At 33.1% G+C, this 22,937-nt stretch overlaps 1 protein-coding gene across 1 annotated transcript; it reads right to left on the bottom strand.

Annotated features, from left to right (window-relative positions):
- Positions 1–7,508: 7,508 nt before the first annotated feature.
- Positions 7,509–22,746, bottom strand: LOC129940427 (caspase-1-like). Its single transcript, XM_056048746.1, has 3 exons — positions 22,430–22,746; positions 7,858–8,118; positions 7,509–7,803 (listed from the first exon to the last, which is right to left on the bottom strand). Exons 1-3 carry the CDS (start codon positions 22,602–22,604, stop codon positions 7,532–7,534), a joined length of 708 nt encoding a protein of 235 aa, XP_055904721.1. The 5' UTR covers positions 22,605–22,746; the 3' UTR covers positions 7,509–7,531.
- Positions 22,747–22,937: the final 191 nt, after the last annotated feature.

The raw sequence follows: 22,937 nt of genomic DNA, 5'->3' as shown, positions 1-22,937 counted from the left end.
ACGTACTGTGTCAAATATCAGCACGTACCAGTGTGGCTTTAGGCCAGGCAGAACAACGATAGACCAAATATTCACACTGAGGCAAATCCTGGAAAAGACCAACGAATTTCAAGTCGAAAACCACCATCTTTTCATCGACTTTAAAGCTGCTTATGATAGCATCCACCGCCAAGAGCTTATGATGGCGATGTCTGAATTCGGGATCTCAAACAAACTGATCCAGCTGTGCCGCATGACGCTAAAAAATACGCAGTGCAGTGTGCAAATGGGTAACAGCTCATCCGAGTTATTCCAAACTTGCGCAGGGTTTAGACAAGGAGATGCGTTGTCATGTAACTTCTTCAACTTAGTCCTGGAGCAGATAGGGCGTAAGGCAGGTGTGAACAAGTAGGCACTAATGCCTTCACAGCGATTGAATAACAGGCGAAACTAGTTGGTCTTGAAGTGAATGAGGACAAAACAAAGTATATGTTATGAACAAACAAAGCAACATCTGTCCACCGCCTAGGACAGAACGTTACGTAGTTAAGGAGTTCACCAACCTTGGAATAAACATCAATCCCACGAACGACACCTTAGTGGAGATCCGAAGAAGAATTACCCCAGCGAACCGCTGCTGCTTCGGTTTGGCTAAACAACTGAGTTCAAACCTCCTCACTCGAAAGACAAAGTGTCTAATATACAAAAATTTGATCTTACTAGTCCTACTCTACGGCGCGGCGCCGAGTGCTGGACGATAAGTAAAATAGGGGAATTGGTACTGGGCACTTTCGAAAGAAAAATTGTTTCTACGGATTTTTGGTTCCGTATGCGACGATGGCGAATGGAGAAGAAGATACAACCGAGAACTGTATGAGCTGTACCAAGATGTGGTTGTAGTCCAGAAGGCCAGTCAAAAGTCGAAGTTCACAGAAACGATAGTCGTGTTGCTAATTCAAAGGATTTAGGTGGAGGTGTTGTTATAGCAGTACAAAATACATATTTCTCTTCTTCTGTATCTTTTCCATTTGATTTATCAACTGAACTGGTATGTACAAAAATAATGGTAGGTACAGACTAAGACTATTTTCATTTTAAACGTCTGCATTCCTCCAAAAAGTTTGGAGTCTGTTTATAACTATCTCTCCTTGGCATTAGACTATCTTATAATTTTGTCCACCTCTGACACCAATATTTTACTTCTATGTGATTTTAATTTAACACACATGACTAGATTCCATCCGAAGACGAATCCTGCCTTGAAGCCTCTCCTTCTTCTTCACGATTTCAACTATCTCTTCTCGATAAAGTCCTTCTTACTGACTTACAGCAAACAAGCTGTTTAAATACTCAAAAAATCGAATTCTCGATTTAGTCTTTTCTTCTGACACTTTTAGTACTCTTGTTCTAGAATCTAGATCAGGAGTTACTTATATTGATAAATAACACCCCTCCTTGGACATTTTTTTTCTTAAGTAATAACCTTACTGAACGCCGTAATTCCTTTGATTACTTATATAATTTTAAAAGAGCTAATTTCCAGCAGTTGTCGGAAGATTTAATCATTTCTGCAACTGCTGATACATAACATTTACGAAGCATTTTCAACTTTTTATAAGATCCTTAATTACTGTTTTGAAAAAATGTACCCTTAAAGAAATCAAGAAATACAAACTTAAGCCATCCTTGGTACACAAAAGAATTGCGTTTACTGCGTTACAAAAGAAATAAGGCAGAAAAAACGCATCTCAAAACTCTGTCTCCAATCAACTTCTCTTTTCATGTTGAACTCTTTAACCAATTTAAGTCTCTGTCTAATTTTGTATTTTCTTGTTATGTTACTAATATGGGCACCTCTATGAAAGAGAATCCTAAAAAATTTTGGAATTTTGTAAACTCAAAGAAAAAATCAGATGGCTTTCCAGTTAACTTCACTTACAAGAACCTTTCGTTAGATAAAACTGTTGATATCTGTGAGGCTTTCGCGACAAATTTCAGTGAGTCATTTGTTAATTAGCCCTCAAGAAGTTGATGATAATCTTCACTCCTTTTCGGAAACTAGCTGTAGTCACATCTCTGTGCTACAGAGAACGGTCCTTGATCTTTTATCTGTGTTGAATGATGACTGCTCAGCCGGTCCCGATTGTATTCCCAGGTGTAGTAATGCTTTAGTTGAACCCCTTACGTACGTTCTTATTCAAACTTTCTCTAAAAATAGGCAAATTTCCTAGCATATGGAAAAAGTCAGTTCTAACACCAATTTTCAAGAAAGATAACAACTCGGATATAAGCAACTGCAGGCCCATTGCAAAGCTTTCTTACATTTCTAAAGTGTTTAAACAAGTTGTTTGTTGAAGTTTGCATTTTTTAGTAAGAATCTCATTTGCGATCAGCAACATGGTTTTGTGGAAAAAGATCGACCGTTACAAATCTCCTTACAATCTCAAACGCTTAAGAACAAGGTTATGAAGTTGACTGTGTATACACTGACTTTTCTAAAGCTTTTGACCAACTTAGATGTAAGTGAAAGTGTTGCTGAAGACCCGAATGTGTTGGTTCCTCGTCGCTCTCAGGAACTACTACTGTCTTATTGCACATTATGGTTTTTCTTTCATTTGGATATACATTATACACCTACACCCATATTAAAGTCCAGCTCACATAAAAACTGAAGCTAGATGACCATTCACAACGATTTGACACCGCTGGACTTTTTTTTGTGGGGCTACGCGAAATAACGTGTTTATGCAGATAAATCTTTAACTTTTAAGCACTTAAAACCATCATTCGTCAAGTTTTCGCTAAGATACCGCCCAATATGTGTCAAAAAGTGGTTGAAAATTACCTCAAAAGAATCGATGCTTGCACCAATTAGCGTGATGGTCATTCACACGTAATGTCAACCTTTAAGCTTTATAATAAAAATGGAATATCATGAAACAAATATTTTATAAGTGTTTTATTTACGTATACTTTTGTAATCGCAAAATGGACAAACCCTGTTTTTTCCAGGTTAAACTGGGCTACCGAAACAGTCCCAAAGATTTGTGGTATTCCAAAGAAATCTTAAAGCATAGACTTGAATATTTTAAGTTTACACTGTAAGTCTCTTATTTTTTTTTATTAAACTTTATTTAGCTAAAAAAAAGCTATTTAAAAATACATATTTTTATCTTCAAATCTATTTTTAACATATATTTTGGTTAGTCTTTTAAATTTATCTATATTGAATTCATTCTTTATTTCATTTGGTAAGCTATTAAAAATAGATAATCCTTTATGCATTACCATATTCCTAGTTCTTTGGTTTCTATAGTTTAATAATCTAAAATCATTTGCATTTCTTAGTTGATAAGAATGGACTTCATTTACATAAGTTAAATTTTCACATAGATAATTTGGCAAGAGGTTAAACTTCATTTTATAAACAAATAACAAAACATTAAATATAATTCTTTGATTAATACTGAGCCAATATAATTGTGTTAACATGTCTTCTATGTGCGTCAGTCTATTGCACAACAAAATTACTCTCATTTCTTTATTTTGAAGTTTTTGCAAGCGATTCATCATTGTGTTGTTGCACATAAATAAGATGCTAGAACAATACTCAAAGTGAGGTTTAATAATAGTATTATAAACTTTTATAGCAGTTGATTTTGAAATTCTTTTTCTGATTCTACCAAAAAAGTGATTTTTTTGGCAATTTTCTTACAAATATAATCAACATGAGAGTTAAAACTTAAACCATTATCAATCAAGATTCCTAAGTATTTAATCTCACTTACTATTTCAATTTTTTGATTATTTATGCAAATATCACTGTTTGATTCACCATTTAAAACCATTGCTTTAGTTTTATTGATATTAAGTTTCAATTTGTTCATATTGAACCATCGTTGCAAATTTTTTAAATCATTATTTATCTTTATAATGCATTCCTCAGCAGTGTCTCCTGAAGCAAAAAGAAGGGCATCATCGGCAAACAATACCAGCTTGGACAATTCAATAACTTTTTCCATATCATTTATGTAAACTAAGAACAAAAGGACTCCAAGCAGAGATCCTTGAGGTACTCCACAATTTATATCTATAGAGTCTGAAAAACAGCTATTTATCTTAGTTTTTTGCCGTCTTTGGTATAAATATGATCGAAACCAATTTTGTTCGTTTGCCCTAATGCCATATTTCTCTAGCTTCGTTAAAAGAATATCTCTATCTACTGTTTCAAAGACTCTTTTCAGATCCAAAAAAACTGCAACAATTATCTTTTTGTCATGTATTTCAATTTTCCATTTAGTTATTATTAAATTGAGAAGAGATTCACAATTATGGTTTTTCCGGAATCCTGATTGATAATGTGATATAAGATTGAATGATTCTAAGTATTTTTGCAATTGTATGTAAACTACTTATTCAATAATCTTACTCTCTAGTGGCAACATATTAACAGGTCTAAACTCTTCTGCGTTTTTGGTGTTTTTAACTTTAGGAATTGGTACAATAGTTGATTCTTTCCAACAATCTGGAAAAATTCCTTCAAGAATTGAATTATTTATTACCTTTGTCAATAAATTTCCACATATTTCAAAAGTATCTAAATACATTCTAATATTAGCTTAGTTTGTATCTTTTTTGTTGTTCATCAATTTCATAATTTCTTTTAATTCTAGTGTGTTTATTTGTTTGAATTCAAATTTAATATAATAATAATCATCTATTTGATTTACATACTCAATATCTTGTATCTGGTTTCTAATTTCAGTTATACTTTTTACAAAAAAATTATTCAATACATTAGCAATATCAATATTATTTCTATACTCTGTATTATTATGATAAATTTCTTTTATTTCTTTAGGTGTTTCCCTAATAACTGTTTAATATTTCTCCACATAGTTTGTTGATCTCTCGAACTATCAATTTTTCTCCTAACGAAGTTGTTTTTTGCGGTCTCCAAGGCAGTTTTAAAACGGTTTCTTTTCCTCTTTTACGAATTCCAATCATTTTCATCAGCAGACAATTTCGCGATATGATATCCTAATATTTTATCGTTTTTTAATGTTCTTAAGTTTTCAGAAAACCATTCGTTCTGATTTTGCTCAATAGTTATAGTTTTCATAAATATTTGCAATATTGCAATACACTTATGAAATTTTCACTAAATTTGACAGCAAGTGAATTTACTTCAACATTATCTTGTTCAAAATAAAAGTTTTTAGTTTGCAATTCATTCAAAAATTGTTCACTGTCATATTTCAAAAATGTTATTGATTTAGGTTCTAAAGTGATATCGGAAAGAACTTTGATTTTTAATAAAATGCTTTCATGATCACTGATTTTCAATTCACTCACCGTATTTGCTTTTATGTTTGTCTTGTCGTTTACAATTACATAATCGATCAACGATCTTGAATTCTTTGTGATTCTGGTGGGTTCAAAAACCATCTGATGATGTCTTTAAATACACTACTTATTTGTTTTTTGAATGAATTATTTTTAAACCAGTCTATGTTAACATCTCCCATTATTATTAAATTTGAATTATGAGCAAAGTTGGAACTATCAACCCAATTTTCAAAATAATTTAAGAAAATCGTTTCACTATAGCTAGGAGATCGGTATAGACCAGCAAGTACAAACATTAAATTTTTGTGTGACACTTTTATCAATAACCACCATATTTGCTTTCCAATAACAATATTTTGCAACACTTTATAGTTCCAACCATCTTTAATGTAAAAAACAACACCAGCTGTATATGTAGATATGGATTCGCATCTCACTACACTATAATTTTGAACTTCAATTTCTTTATTTTCATTTGCACTTGTTATATGGGTTTCGGTCAGACATATGAATTCAAAATTATTCTCATTTATAATGGTTTCAAGCTCACTGAAGTTATTTATCAATCCCTGAATATTTAGACACAAACATTTAATTTCTGATAATTGCTAGTAGTTAATTTTACTTCGCTCAGATTGTAATTGCCTTCTATACGCCGGGCAATCTATACTTCTTGTATCGTGATCAACATTTATGTTGTCAAAATTTGTTTTTGTTTTAACTCTACTGCAATTTATACACTTAATAATCTCACTTGTGCACTCTTTTACTTCGTGGTTTGTTTCTCCACATTTATAACAAATTTTTTCACTCGTGCAGTTTTCTATTTTGTGATTAAATCCTAAGCACTTAAAGCATCTTCTTACGTTCACTTTTTCATAAATAACACATCTATCATACTTAATATAAACAAACTTTTCATCCATCATTTGTTTGAAAGCTTCCTTATCAATTTCTACAAGTACATTATATATTGAACGATTTTTAAATGATTGATACACTTTAATAACTTTAATATTTTTAAATTCAAAATTATTTTGGTTTTTAATTGATTCAATTATTGTATTTTCTTCTAAATTTTCACTCAAACCGCTTATTAAAATTGTTGGATTTCTCATTATGGGCATATGCACTTCATATTTTTCACTCATTTTGTTTTTTATTTCTTCGCCCATTATCTTTGCAGATTTCTCACTATCACAGCTGATTGCCACCGCTCCATTCTTTCGCTCAAATATATTATTAACTTTGATTGAGAGTGTTGCGGGATCAACAGCACTTTTTAAATCACTCTTTGTTTTATTAGTCTCTTGAATTTTTTTTGGTTTAACCAACACAGGTGCAATCTCAACTGTTTTTTTCAATAAATCTGAATACATTATTTTTTTTTTGTATCCTCCACTTTCTCACTCTTTTTCTCTTTATCCATAACAATAGATTCACTTATTTCTCTTTTTAACTGTGTAAATTTTTCTCCTAATAAGATTCTCATTTTTTCTTCCACTTCTTGAATAATTAAACTTTTATTTAAATCAATTTTGTCAATTAAATCTGAATTATTTATAGCCAAATGCATACATTTCAAACAATTTTCACAAGTATATCCGACACCTGCAGTGGTCTTTTCATTTAGAACCTTAGTTTCACTTTCACTTAGCATTAGACACCTTTTTGTATGAAACAATTTTTTGCATTGGCCATTGCATTGGATTAATGTATCAGTTTTAATTGACTTTCCGCCACATTTGTGGCAATTACCACTCATTGTCCTTAAAGATTTTGTTTTTTATTAGTCTTCAATAATATTGTCTTTTATTTTTTTTATCTGTTAATATCCACTGTAAATTTCTTTTTAAATTACATTAATTTTATGAAAAAAAATAGATTTAAACTTCCGAACTAAAATTTTGCAACCGATCACTTCAAATGTCTCTCTCTTTTTTCCATCAAGGCAACATTGTTTTCAGAAATGTCAGTGTACAACCGGACTAAGATTGTAGAATTCCTAAAGTAGCTACTACCTCTGTTTGTCTTTTCAATCCATAGACGATATTGAAATGCCCTAAAAAAATGAACTCATATGCGAATATTCCAAGTTCTTGAGACCATTTGTTTGATAGAGACGAAACAGATGTTTTTGTTTTAAAATATTTTATTTGTATAGACAAAATTCTAATATAAACATTTTACTTACATATGTATATTACCCTACAATAAATTTTGTATTTGTATTTTCTTTCAAACTAAAGGCGTTTTTAACATTATCCCCCAAATAAAATTTTTCAAAACCTACGACATTATACCTAACAATTGTTGGGCATTGTCTTATTCCACTAAGTTTAAATTCTTCTTCAAACTCCTTATTAACACGATCGGCAATTCTTTCAAAATCTTCACTGAGACCATATTTAAGCAAATTATTGCAGAGTTTTTGTATAAATAAAGTTCCATCATCAGCTCGAACGGCTTTTCCTCCTTTAAGCAAAATTAATAGCTTAAAAATGCTTTATATTTGAAAAATTAACTTACCTTCAAAACAACTATTATATCGAAGAGTATTGTAAACTTTTGATATTTTCGATTCAGATTTCGGTTTGACATCAAAACTTTTACAAGCTTGAACAATTAGTATTTTTGGCAGATCTTTAAAGTCCTGAAAAGCATTGGATTTAAGTATTTCTTCTCCAATATTGTAAATTTGATCCTTGGCATAAGCACGATCGTTTTCCAATCCATGTGTCATTAAGACCACAATAAGGCAAGTGGCTTTTTTTAGGTGTTCAATTAGCACTTAAATGAAAAAGCATTAACACGCAATTAACGGTTTTAAGTTATCAATTTATATGGTTACAAAATAGAAAATGCTTATATTGGCTTACGTTCAAACCTTTCAACTTTTGATCAAATCTTTGTGTTAAATTTTATTTATACAAACAAATGTCTGTCTACTTTTTTGTTGGCCAGTCAATATGCAATCATTGATCTACAAGCTTTCAATTATAGGTTTATCAACCAAATTCATACAATTCTATAAGAAGATGTTTGAGAACATTTTTCTAAAAGAGCTCAAACAAATCGGGAGACTTCAAATGTCAAACAGGAGGTGTCCCTCAAGGCTGTGTTTTCAGTCCTTTGTTATTTTTCTTATTTATAAATGAAGTTGAAAATCACATCCCAAGAATTATTGTGATAGGTGATGTTGATATTAGGGTCTTCCTTTCTACAGATGAATTAGTTATTATGTCAGATTACCGGTTTACTCTACAGTTTCAAATCAATAAGTTACAAAAGTATTGTGATATTTTGAATCTTAAAATTATTGCTCGAAGTCTAAAATTATAGTTTTCAGATCATGCAAGCGTTTTAAAGGTATTATCAAAGTTGTGGATGAATATATCTTAATTATATATACTTACATTACTTTAAATGATTTCTAGTCTTCAACGCTACACTATGGCAATAATAACATTATACGATTATGAGCAATAAGAAGAACTAAAAAATGTCAAACGAATTTTCAGGCTACATACGGAGTCTGGCTTTCCTTATTTTTTTTTTGTAAGAAACCTAAACCATCAAAAACGAATTCTTAAGATAAGTTTTATTAGTGGTTATAGCCCAGTCAAAAGCTGGTGAATGACTTTCTGATCATATTGCAAACTGATATTGTCGAAAAATTACAAATGAGCTATTTTTTTGTGAAACTGTTATTAAAATACTGATGTTGAAATGGTACACATGGGCATTCAAGAGGACACAAGCGTCCACCGGTTTTTCTCAAATCCCACCTCTGTCTATCAACTCCTACTCTCACCCCGCGGTGAACATCGGGTGCCTAGTAGCTCAAATGCAGATTGGGTTCTAACCCCATTGCAAAGTTGTTGGGGGCAGCAAACGAGAGAGGGGGGATGTTTTTCCACTAAGGCACCTCTCCCTATCCAGAGGGCAGTGCAGGAATTCCCGAGATGAATTGAACGGTGGCGTCTACAGTTCCAGTAAGGTTGAACTACTTACTGAACACTTTATAGGGCTTCATATATTTGGAGCCTAGGAATGTAAGGAGCGGTTTATCCGGCTCCCCGTCCTTGGAGTTATACTAAGGATCTGGCACTCCAGGTTGGGGGTTGTGCCGTCGGGGTGACTTCCTAGCCCCGTACAAAAATCTTAGTTGCGAAGCACCAACAAGCCTCGGATACGGACGGATTTACTGTTGACAACCCACGCAAACGAATTAAGGACAACGAACTTCATATATGCACGTGGAATGTAAGGTCCCTTAAAAGACTACGGGCAGCCGAACAATTAGCGGATACGGCGATTGCTACCAAGAACAAACGCAACGTCTATTTGGGTGTGGATTTGTTGTTCGAACTAGACTCAGGCAAAAAGTCTTGAGTTTCAACAGTGTGAGCGAGCCCATCACGACAACCCGCATCAAGGCTAAATTCACCAACAAAACCCTAATATGAAGATTTTAACGCCATGCTAGGAAGAAAAGACAACTTTGGTGGCACAATCGGGAGATACAGCCTGCACGGAACCATCTCTGACAACGGATTCAGGCTGGTTGATTTCGCTGCGGGGCGAGACGTTCTGGTAACTAGTACACAGTTCACACATCTCAATATCACCAAGGGGACATGGAAATCTCCTGATCAATCAACAGTCAACCAGATCGACCACATTGCGATCGTCGCACGACACTTCTCCAACTTACAGGATATCCGAATATTTCGAGGGCCAACATTGACTCGGACCAATACTTCGTTGTAACCAAGGTACGGCTACGGATGTCCCGATCCAAGACAAAACAAGGAAGTACTGTGAGAAGTTTCGACGTTAGACGGCTACAATTGCAAGAGATTGCTATGTTCTTTTCCGATCGAGTCTAGGTTTCACACGGCCACAACAGCGAAACCCCTGGTTTGACAACGAATGCCGGCAAGCGCACGCAGCGAAACAAGAGGCATACAAAACGGCGCTGCACAGAAGGACCAGAGCTGCTCGCGAGCTCTACGAGCAGAAGAGGAGAAAGGACCACCGGCACGGAATTCCACTGTAAGGGAGATAGAACCACTCAACCTAGGAGACGCAGATCAACAGTTCCACCTACCCGACCTTGACGAAGTGAAAATAGCTATATCTAAACTGAAGTTGAACAAAGCTGCTGGAGCTGACGGCTTCGCTGCCAAACTATTTAAAGCAGCAAGCGATGACTTGGGAGGGAGCATGCACCAACTCATCTGCAAAATATGGTTGGAAGAAAGCATGACCGATAGGTGGAATCTTAGCATAGTTTGCCCGATACATAAAAAAGGAGACCCTCTAAATTGCGCCAACTACAGAGACATCAGTCTCCTTAACATTACACATAAGATCCTCTCTGCCGTATTATGTAAACTTCTGAAGCCGTTCGTTAACAACCTGATTAGTCCTTATCAGTGTGGCTTCATTCCAGGAAAGTCCACTATCGACCAAATATTCACACTACGGCAGATCTTGGAAAAAACGTAGGAGCTTCAAATCGATACCCACAATCTCTTTATCGATTTTAAAGTCGTGTATGACAGCATCTACAGTGACGAGCTGTATTGAGCCATGTCTAGTTTTAGCAACGCTGCCAAAATTGTCTGTTTGTGCAGGATGACCATGGGTCTGGTCCCTGTTTTGCCTTGGGTCTGGAAACCCAAAGTGCTACCTATTCCACAACAAGGTTATGGCCCGAGTCGATCTTAGCTCCTCGCTCCTCACCCTAGTTTCAGTTTTCGTTATTTCGGATGCTGCTGTCGGTTAATACATATGTATTAAATGCTATTTTGATGTCTGGAGTTTTTTTGGACCTTTGGAAGACATCAAAAATCATAACATTTCTATTTTACCATATTTGTCTAAAGTCTTTTAGAGAACTTTGCAGATACAAATCAACGCTCATCTCAGAGCAAACTCTTTTTTTACTCAAAAACGATCTGGCTTCTGGATGAAATACAACTGTAAAACAGCATTCCCTTGCGTGACTGAAGAAATAAGACAAGCGCTGGATAAGGACGATTAAACATTCTAGTCTTGCTTGATTTTTCTAAGGCTGTTGACACTGTCATCCATGTCGTCAAAACTTATGCAGCAGTTTAATTTTTCAACAAGTTCATCTAAGCTTGTAAGTTCTTATTTGGCTACCAGAAAACAAGCAGTTAAAATTTGTGACTGTTTGTCCAGTTTGTTCCTACTTCGGCTGGTGCTTTTCAAGGTTCAATATTGGGTCCTCTTCTATTCTGCATCTATGTCAATGTGCTTCCAAGTTTTACGAAAAACTGTTCCTGTCATCTGTATGCCGACGACTCCCAACTTTACTTTAGTTGTCCTCTTGGACTCATTAAGCATGGTGCCTCTAATATCAATGAAGATCTTGACTAAATTTCAAACTGGTCTTACTTAAATGGTCTTTTCTAAAACCCTAAACAATGAAAATGTTTAGTGATTTCTTAAAAGATTCTTGATCTTTCTTAATTTCCCTCGATTCGCAAAAATTCTGTTCAAAAAAGTACCTATATAAGATTTAAAAATATACCTGTAAAACAAGTTTGCCATCAAAGATATAAATGCCATTTGATTTGTTAAAAACTTGTGATCCATCCCAAGGCACAACTCATCCTAGTCATCCTAAGGCAACTTATCCCGGAAATGAAAAATACTTGTAACCATACTTAACGAAACAATTGCTTGTGTATTCGACTAGTACGTTCAAAGCTTTTTCTTTTGAATAGCTTTATTTTAATTTCATATTGGAAGAAGCAGGATGGAAAATAAATTATCTGAAGATTAGAAAGAGGAAGAACATGAATATTTAAATTGTAAAGCGATCGCATACTGGGTGTGTAGTTAGGTAGGTGTCTAAAACTAATGAAGAATATTTTATTGGCGTTATCAGCTTTATGCAGATAGAAAGATAGGGACATGTTTATGATGATAATGTAGCGCAAACATGGAGTTATTACGTTCAGTTTATTATTTTCGTTAAAGTTTAAAAAAAAAAACAAGCATACAAAAAGGTACAAGAAATTGCTATTCATGTTTTGTTTACAGTCAGGCTCTTATGCGTTTTGGATTTTAGTTATGAAGTGACACGTAAGCAATAGTTTTTGTTATTAAAAAAAGCCAAGTTAAAAAATAAAATTTTAGAGAAAATTTAAAAAAAATCTATTTTTGAGAAAATTCGAAATATCGTTTTTTGACCAAAAAAATTTTATGTAATTGTATTTTGAACTTAAAAAAATGAAAAACGCTTAACGCGAATCTGCTCAAAACCTTAACTTCCAAGTTTGAACTCAATCGACCCAATAGTTTACGCTTTAGGATCGTGGACAGACAGACAAAACAGACCGGACGGAATCGTGGGACACACTTTTTTCGACTTCCTTACCATCGTTATATCCTGTTTGATTAAAATCTCGAGTTCGAAATTTTTTCATGAATGCACAACTTTCCATATACAGTGGTGGACACGAATTAAGCACATTGAAAAGAGTACAAGTATTTTTCTTCAAACAGTTTTGAGTGATTGAAAACGATAAACAAAACCCCCGGGCCAGAAAGACAACTACAAACGAAGATAGAATTATTTATAGGTTATCGACCAAGGATCCGTTTAAGACCTCCAGTGCCATTCGAAGCGAATTTTCAGCGAACTATGGAGTAAATGCTTCCTCAAGGACCATAAGATGCTGACTAAATGAAAACAATCTACGTGGGTGCGTTGTTCAGAGAAAACCGCTTGTATCAAAAAAAAAATCTGAAATTTAGATTACAGTTTGCCAAACCTCACCTAGACAAACCAATTAGTTTTTTGGAAAAACGTGTTCTGGAACGATGAATCTAAATTCTGCGGGTACGGATCGGAAGGGAAAAAATATGTGTGGCGTGCAATAAAGAGGGAATATGATCCAAGGTACATCATTAAGACGGTGAAACATGGTGGAGGCAACGTTATGGTCTGGGCTGCTTTTTCATGACACGGCCGGCGCACAGTGGTTCGGTTTGTATGGGAGCGCGGAAATAAATCAATAAAAACTGTAATATAAATCGGAAAGAAATTAATTGGACACACATTTCCTTAAAATTTGGATTAAAAATAACAATGAGAAGATCAGTTATTGAGATTTTTCTAAATGTTGGGTTTTATTGTTCATATAAAAAAAAGAGGCTGGGATGCGACCCACACTGATAACTTTCCATCCCGTCTGTCGATTTGTCTTGCTTAAAAGTTTGTCTATGTACTATGTACTAGTATCAATTTTACCATATTTGCGTACTAGTTTTTGTAGATTATATTTTTTATGAAAAAACGGCCTGTTGGATGTTTATATAAAAATCACTGAATATCGAAAACAATATCTTCTGTAAAATAAAATAAGTTTAAAGCCAATATTACAAATTTTTGAAAAGCTTTTGAGCCGAAAGTAAATTTTTACCAAGTTTTAGTATTGTTTTTTTATAGTTTTATTTTTTGTAAGAAAACTATCAATTCGATTTTCTTCAAAATCCTATCGAATGTTGAAAACAATATTTCTTATAAGATAAAATTAGTTTGAAGCCAATATTTCAAATTTTTTAAAAGAAAGAAGAGTCGAAAATCAATTTTTACCAACTTTTGTTAAATTTGTTTAGGTTTTTAATTTTTTGTACAAAAACTATCAATTCGATTTTTTTCAAAATTTTACTGAATGTTAACAACAATATTTTTTGAAAAATAAAAGTAGACAATATCTACAATTTTTGAAAAGATATTTGAGTCGAAAATCAATTTTTACCAACTTTTATACATTTTTTTAGGTTTTTATTTTTTTGAAAAAAAACTGTCAATTCGGTTTTTCTCAAAATTTTATCGAATGTTGTAAACAATATTTCTTATAAGATAAAATTAGTTTGAAGCCAATATTTCAAAGTTTTGAAAAGATATTTGAGTCGATTATCAATTTTAACCAACTTTTGTTAATTTTTTTTTCGGTTTTTAATTTTTTGTAAAAAAAACTGTCAATTCGATTTTGTTCAAAATTTTACTGAATGTTGACAACAATATTTTTTGAAAGACAAAAGTAAATTAAAGCCAATATTTCAAAGTGTTGAACAAATATTTGAGTCGAAAATCAATTTTTACCAACTTTTATGCGTTTTTTTAAAGTTTTTATTTTTTGTAAAAAAACTGTCAATTTTATTTTTCTCATCATCTTTCAGAATGTTAAAAACAATATTTCTTATAAGATAAAATAAGTTTGAAGTCTAACTTTCAAGTTTTTGAAAAGATATTTGAATCGATATTCAATTTTTATCAACTTTTGTTATTTTTTTTTCGGTTTTTTATTTTTTGTAAAAATTTTTCGATTTTTTTTTAAATTTTAGTGAACGTTGACAACACTGTTTTTTGAAAGATAAAAGTGAATTTAAGCCAATATCTCAAAGTTTTGAAAAGATATTTGAGTCGAAAATGAATTTTTACCAACTTTTATTACTTTCTTTTAGGTTTTCATTTTTTGTAAAAAAACTGTCAATTTGATTTTTTTTCAAAATTTTATCGAATGTTGAAAACAATATTTCTTATAAGATAAAATAAGTTTGAAGCCTAAGTTTCAAGTTTTTGAAAAGATATTTGAATCGATATTCAATTGTTGTCAACTTTGAGTAATGTTTTTTTAGATTTTTATTTTTTATAAAAAAAACTGTAAATACGATTTTTCTCAAAATTTTACCAGATTTCAAAAACATTGTTTTCCGTTGCTCAAAATTGTTTTGGAGATGAAAGTACTCGTATATTGTAGTCGTTAAATTTTGGAGGTGACAAATTATTTTTTCAGTTTTTTGATTTATAAAAAAAACCGTTAGATAGATTTTTTTTCGAAAAATATACTTCTTTGAGATCACGTTACAATATATTATATAAAATTTAATTCAAGTCTCTAGCGTTTTTGGTTCGTAAGATATTTAGGGTTAACCAAAATTTTCACCTTTTTTTTAAACTGCTATGGTAAAAAAACCACTCACGCAATTTTCTTGAGAGCCCTTTCTGCATCTTTCTGCTTTTCTGGGCCTTCTCTGAAAGTGAACCCACTGGCAAAGATGCACTTTGTATTACTTCTGCTCCATGTAATAAGATTGTATGAACTGTTGCAGGCATGTGATACCAAGGGTATAACGAAATCGCCAATTTAGCTGTCTCTTCAGAAAAAACCTTAAATTTGTCTGTATCAATTGAAAAATCGCTGCAAATTACTTTCAATATGACTGAAAGTTTCGCTATCTCTGCAGTCAAAAGCGGATTTGCAAAAAATCTTCGTAATGTATTGCCATCATTTGTTGTTCCAGTTCCTTGCTTTACAACGTCGACCTTGATACCAACCTTTTCGATGAATTCAACTTGGATTCGATTTTTTTCCACTTCCTTAAAAGCACGAGTGTCCTCACATGTTCTCCATGATTTGAAGCTTAAGTTGTAGCCGAGGTGCAAAACGTGTTCCATAAATTTAATCCTTGCATGTAGTGAAGATATTCCTAGTTTAAGAGTATCTTCATTCAACATCTTGGTACTGATCTTAGATAAATTATTCATCTCCGAAGCCTAAGCTCCACAAATAGTGCAGTTGCTCGCAGAACTAGGATTTTTGACGGCTTGAGCAACTTTTCCATTTATCATCGTGAAATAAAGATGTGTCTAACTTTTATGGCAAGTGCGCCAATATTTATTGAGGTCATCTCCAATCCCTCTATTTCATTTTCCACACGGTCCACAAAAATGGACCAGAACGTGTACAAAGAAATCCTGTTGGATTATATGATACCCTACGCAGAAGTTTGAAAGTTGAAGTTGAAAGTTTGCCAAGAACAATTGCTTCTGTATTGCAAAATAAAGGGTTCCCTACCAAATACTAAGAAAAACTTAGAATTGATAACGGTAAGTAAAATTTTATGAAGAAACTGTTGAATGTGCTAAATTCGTGCCCAGGCGAAAAATTGATGTTAAACATATTTGATGAAGTACTACGAAAACATAGTGCTATGTATATGTGTAGGATATCATCATTGACTCACTGCATCAACTCAACATATAATCGACTGACATCGAACATCATCATTATCATCTTAATCATTTACCATAAACGATATTGGAGGAGAAAAGTAAATCCGAGTTTGAGAGCAATAATAATCAAGTAGATCTGGAGCAGAAGAGCGAACAGATGATGGAGCTTCAGGGTTCTAAGGCTGGAGAATCAATGAGTCGTATCGGAGTAAAAGACATCGAAAATATGTTATCTACTTTCAGTGGCGATGACAACGTTTCTTTCAAAACGTGGCTAGCAGAAGTTCAGGAACTTACTGATCTTTTGAACTGGTCCGACATAGAGAAATATGTTTTTGCAAAAAAAACAACTTTCTGGATCTGCACGCATTTTCGTTCGCACGTGCAAATGTTCTTCGTATGCTGACTTTAAGACAAAGCTGTGCACAGAGTTCGAAAAGCCAGTCTGTAAAGCTGAAATTTATAACAAATTACAGACCGGCAGAAAGATGAACAACAGTGAGCGTTTTCGTGAGTACGTCTACAAGATGCAGGAGCTGGGCCAACTTGCAGAAATTGACGAAAGTTCCCTTATTTGGTACATCGTGAATGGTACTCCAGGTTTTGGCGAAGGTAAAATGTTGTTGTACAACTGTAAAACTATAGCGCAGCTGAAGGAGCAGTATGAGGTATATAAGAGGGTTTGCAAAGCTAGTAATTCAAGTGGTGTTAGTAATTTTGGTGGTTTTGGTGGCAACAACATCAGCAGCAGAAACGTGGGAGACGACAAATTTTGAAGCAGTGGTGGAGCGAATAAAAAGAATCCCAATCATCGTCCGTATCGTTGTTTCAATTGTGGGTCAACGGAGCACCAAAGAAAAGATTGTAAATCTGAAACAAAATGTTTTTCATGCAACGGAGCTGGACACATGGCACCCACATGTCCAAACAAAAATCAACCAAAAGCAGCAAATACAATCTCAGTATTAAATTCTATAAACGTGATTATTAATAATTTGCCATTTCAGGCGTTAATAGACACTGGTGCTCAAGTATCACTGATGCGAGAAGATGCTTTTCGTAAGCTTAAGATGACCTGTTTGGCCGCAACACATATATGTAGGTCTTGTTGGATTGGCATCGGCAAAAGTCAGAACTATTGGAAGCTTCTATGGTATGGTAATTATTGATGATGTCAGCATAGAGTCGTCGATATTAGTAGTGCCAACAGCTGCAATAAATTTTGAGGTTATAATAGGCAATGGCATCATTTCCAAAGCCAGGGTTATTGTTGACAAAAATGGTGCGATTTTTTACAAGCAGGATGAACTTAATTTCGTTATGCAGATTGATATTAATGAGAATGCCCAAGTTGATGCACCAATAAAATATGCAGCGGATGTTAAACGCCTTTTCCAAAACTATAAGCCGAATCCAAAAAGAAAATGTCCGACTGAGATGACTGTAATGCTGGAAGATGAAACACCTGTTTATTGGCAACCCCGCCGCCTTCCGATTAGTGAAAAAAAAGTGGTGAAGCACCAAGTTGAGAAATGGCTTGAAGACGGAATTATTAGGCCATCGTCTTCAACTTTTAGCAGCCCAGTGGTTTTTGTAAACAAAAAAAAACGGCAGCCCAAGAGTTTGTATTGATTTATCGCCGATTTAATTAAAAAACTATTAAAGTTAGATTTCCTCATCCTCGCGCTTTGGTGAGTAAAGGCAAAGATGAAAATTTGGATAAACTGAGAATGGTGTTGGACACAGCCGCCGAATATAACCTTCAAATAAACTGGTCAAAATGTAAATTTTTGCAGCGTAAGGTGGAATTTTTGGGACACGTTGTTGAGGATGGCAAAATAAGCCCATCACCCGCCAAAATAAATGCTGTACAAAATTTTCCAGAGCCTAAGAATGTGAAGAATGTGCAAGCTTTTCTTGGATTGAGTGGTTTTTTTCAGAGAGTATATTATAAACTACTCGATGATATCTAAACCTCTTTCTGATTTAACTAAAAAAGATGTTAAATTTCAATTTTCTTCCCAGCAGCGCAAAGCTTTTCACGATCTGAAAGATTCTCTAACAAAAAACCCTGTGCAAGCTATTTACAAACAAAATGGAATCACAGAAGTTCACACGGATGCAAGTCAAGTAGGAATCGGAGCGATAATGTTGCAGCAAGGTGATGACAAAAAATTTCATCCAATTTATTATTATAGCCGCAAGAACAGTCTATCCGAACAAAAAATGCACAGCTATGTGTAGGAGGTTTTTGATGTTTACAAAGCATTGGAAAAGTTTCGCGCCTATCTCCTTGGAACAAGATTCAAGGTTGTCACCGTTGTATAGCATTCCGCCAAACAGTGGGAAAAAGTGAGCTGCCAAATGCTGTAAAAAGATGGATAATGTATCTTCAGGACTTTGACTACACAGTTTGAACATCGGCTTGGAACTCGAATGACTCACGTTGATACACTAAGCCGAAATCCTGTTGTATATGTATTGCAGCCAGAACTGTTGGTGCGCTTGAAGAAGCTGCAAGAAGAAGTCGAATTCATCGCATCTATAAAGGAGGTACTGAAGCAAGGAGAGTATGAAAATTTCCTTATGAAGGGTGAGTTTTTATTCAAATTTGTAAATGGATTTGAACTATTGGTAGTTCCAAGAAGCATAGAAAAAGAGGTAATCAAACTCAAACACGAAGAAGGACATTTTGGACTCCAAAAGACGTTAAGTTCCGTTATGCAAGAATTTTATAATACTAAAGTTAAAGAAAAAATCCAAACCTGTATAACAAATTGCATTAAATGTATTTTAGCGAATCGTAAAGGAGGCAAACAGGAAGGATACATTGAGCAACTTGATAAAGGCGATCTACCACTTGACACGTTGCATCTAGAGCACATAGGCCCCATTGACGTGACACAAAAACAATACAAATATATCTTAACTGCCGTGGATGGTTTTTCTAAATATACTTGGATATATCCGACCAAAACTTTAAACGCTGAAGAAGTTGTACGACGTCTCCAGGGACAGCGGCAGCTTTTTGGAAATCCTCGCCGAATCATTACTGATCGTGGTGATGATTTCATCTCAGAAACATTTCGTAAGTTTTGTGAAGAAGAAAATATTAAGCATGTTCTTATCACCACAGGAATGCCAAGGAGTAACGGACAAGCTGAGAGAACCAACCGAGTTATTATCGATGTTTTGAGAAGACTTTCAGCTGAATCACCGGAGAAATGGTTTAAATTTGTTTCCAAGGTCCAGATGTCAATCAACAGCACTATGCAGAGGTCTTTGCAGCGGACTCCATTCGAGGTATTGTTTGGTTTTCCTATCAGAAAAAAAGAAGACATGGAGCTGAATGACATGATAAAGCAGGAACTTTTACGAAATTTGGACGAAGAAAGGGATAAGATTCGACTGGAAGCAAGACTTCAAATAGAGCAAGTTCAAGCTGAAAATCAGACTACGTTCAATAAAAAACGCAAAGCTGCTCAAAATTTTAAACTTGGTGACATTGTTGCCATTACAAGAACACAATTTTTAACAGGTCGAAAACTTTCTTCTCTCTTTTTAGGTCCATATGAAGTTGTTAGCAAAGGAAGAAACAATCGATACACAGTTCAAAAATGCTCGCAATCTTCTGAGGGTCCAAACAAAACAAAAACTTTACAGAAAATATTGTTTTCGATATTCAGTGATTTTTATATAAAAATCCAACAGTCCGTTTTTCATAAAAAATAAAATCTATAAAAAATAGTACGGAAATTTGGTAAAATTGATACTAGTACATATAGACAAAGTTTTAAGCAAGACAAATCGACAGACGGGATGGGAAGTTATCAGTGTTGGTCGCATCCCAGCCTCTTTTTTTTTCTTTACATCAATGCACTAAAATAAGTTTGAAGCCAATATTTTTAATTTTTGAAAAGCAATTTGAGTCGAAAGTAAATTTTTACCAAGTTTTAGTATTGTTTTTTTTTAGAGTTTTATTTTTTGTAAAAAAACCGTCAATTCGATTTTCTTCAAAATTCTACCGAAAACAATATTTTCTATAAGATAAAATTAGTTTGAAGCCAATATTTTATAGTTTTGAAAAGATATTTGAGTCGAAAATCAATTTTTACCAACTTTTGTTAAATTTTTTTTTAGGTATTTAATTTTTTGTACAAAAACTATCAATTCGATTTTTTTAAAAATTTTACTAAATGTTAACAACAATATTTTTTGAAAGATAAAAGTAGTTAAAAGCCAATATCTACAATTTTTGAAAAGATATTTGAGTCGAAAATCAATTTTTACGAACTTTTATATATTTTTTTTTAAGGTTTTTATTTTTTGTAAAAAAACTGTCAATTCGATTTTTCTCAACATCTTTCAGAATGCTTAAAACAATATTTCTTATAAGATAAAATAAATTTGAAGTCTAACTTTCAAGTTTTTGAAAAGATATTTGAATCCATATTCAATTTTTACCAACTTTTGTTAATTTTTGTTCGGTTTTTAATTTTTTATAAAAAAACTGTCAATTCGATTTTGTTCAAAATTTTACTGAATGTTGACAACAACATTTTTTTTTAAGATAAAAGTAAATTAAAACCAATATCTCAAAGTTTTGAAAAGATATTTGAGTCGAAAATCAATTTTTACCAACTTTTATTAATTTTTTTTTAGGTTTTTATTTTTTGTAAAAAAAACTGTCAATTCGATTTTCTTCAAAATTTTACTGAATGTTGAAAACAATATTTCTTATAAGATAAAATAAGTTTGAAGCCTAAATTTTAAGTTTTTGAAAAGATATTTGAATCGATATTTAATTTTTACGAACTTTGAGTAATGTTTTTTTTAGATTTTTATTTTTTATAAAAAAAACTGTCAATTCGATTTTTCTCAAAATTTTATCAGATTTCAAAAACATTATTCTTCGTTGCTCAAAATTGTTTTGGAGATGAAATCATATGTTAGTCGTTAAATTTAGGAGGTGACAAATGTTTTTTTTCAGTTTTTTTGATTTAGAAAAAAAACCGTTAGATAGATTTTTTCAAAAAATATATTTCTTTGAGATCACGCTACAGTTTATTATATAAAATTAAATTCAAGTCTCTAGCGTTTTTGGTTCGTAAAATATTTAGGGCTAACCAAAATGTTCACCTTTTTTTTAAACTACTATGGTAAAAAAACCACCCACGCAATTTTCTTGAGAGCCCTTTCTGCATCTTTCTGCCTTATTATCTGTATAACAAAATTTATTTGAAATCGATATCTCTTCTGGTTCTTGAGCTATGGACGACGAAAAAACGTCGCCAACGTACGGACGTACGAACGTACGTACACACGCACGCACAGACATCTTTCTAATGACCTATTTGGACTCTAGGGACCTTGAAACGTCGAGAAATGACAAAATTTTCAATTTGACAAATCGGACCCATTACAATAACTTCCTATGGGAAGTTAACAAGCAGTGAATTCATGAAACCATGGAGAAGAGAAGTTGATCACGTGGTTCAATAAGTGATTCGCCCGAGTCGGACGAACTACAGGATGGCCGGATGTAGGATATCATCATTGACTCACTGCATCAACTCAACATATAATCGACTGATATCGAACATCATCATTATCATCTTAATCATTTACCATAAACGAATGATATAAAAGCCGTAAAGTCAGAATAAAAGAAAACAAATTGAAAATTAAATGGTTTTTATTTTCTTTTACAAGTGAGCTAAATTCTTGTCCACCACTGTAGTTCCAATGTGTCGAAATTAAACAAATTTCGCTGCGTGCGTTTTATTTGACTTTATTATTTTTTTACTAACTACTTTTCAATTAAAGTTTATTAGGAAGGAAGCACTGACCAAATGAGTATATTATTAAAGAAAAAGCTTTGAAAAGCTTTCAGAAGTCAATGTTATCTATCTCTGTTGATATAAGATGCATTTTCTTTTTTGCAAAAAATGAAATGATGACTAATAAGATCACTGGACGTTTTGAAATTGAATTGAAATTAATTGAAATAAAATTTTAATAATTGAATTTACTTACAATCATTTAAGTTGTCTCTTATATCTTTTAGAGTTGGATTCTGTACTATTTCTACACGATAGTTAAATTTATAAAATAAATATTTCAACGATATTACGTCCTTTTTACTGTTTTTGCGTTCTGATACATCTTTAATATCGAATTTCTCATTGTTAAGAATCAAAACCACCCCCATTGTTTTGTTTAATAAAAGATATCCATACTAAGTTAACAATTAAAAGGTCAGTGGATTGGTAAAATGTGTTTAGATATACATATTAAAATTAATTACAATAATCGATGATACAAATTGACAGTCTTTCCGCGATGTCGTATCTTGAATGGTTTATGAATAATCAAAAATATAAACAATTCGAACGATAGCTTTCCTGCCCAAGCTCATACAGTTTAATCAGTATCAGAGCTGTCGTTTTTCTTAATCAAAAAGTAGTAAGTACTTTCCATACACCCGTATAGCCTTTTTTACACCAAACTCAAAACCGAGTTTTCGGCAAAAAGTTTCCAAAAA

This window comes from Eupeodes corollae, chromosome 1 (assembly GCF_945859685.1).
Source record: "Eupeodes corollae chromosome 1, idEupCoro1.1, whole genome shotgun sequence".
NCBI classification, from domain to species: Eukaryota; Metazoa; Arthropoda; class Insecta; order Diptera; family Syrphidae; genus Eupeodes; species Eupeodes corollae.
Note: the sequence above shows the minus strand (reverse complement) of the source record. Positions and strands in the feature narration are given on the sequence as shown.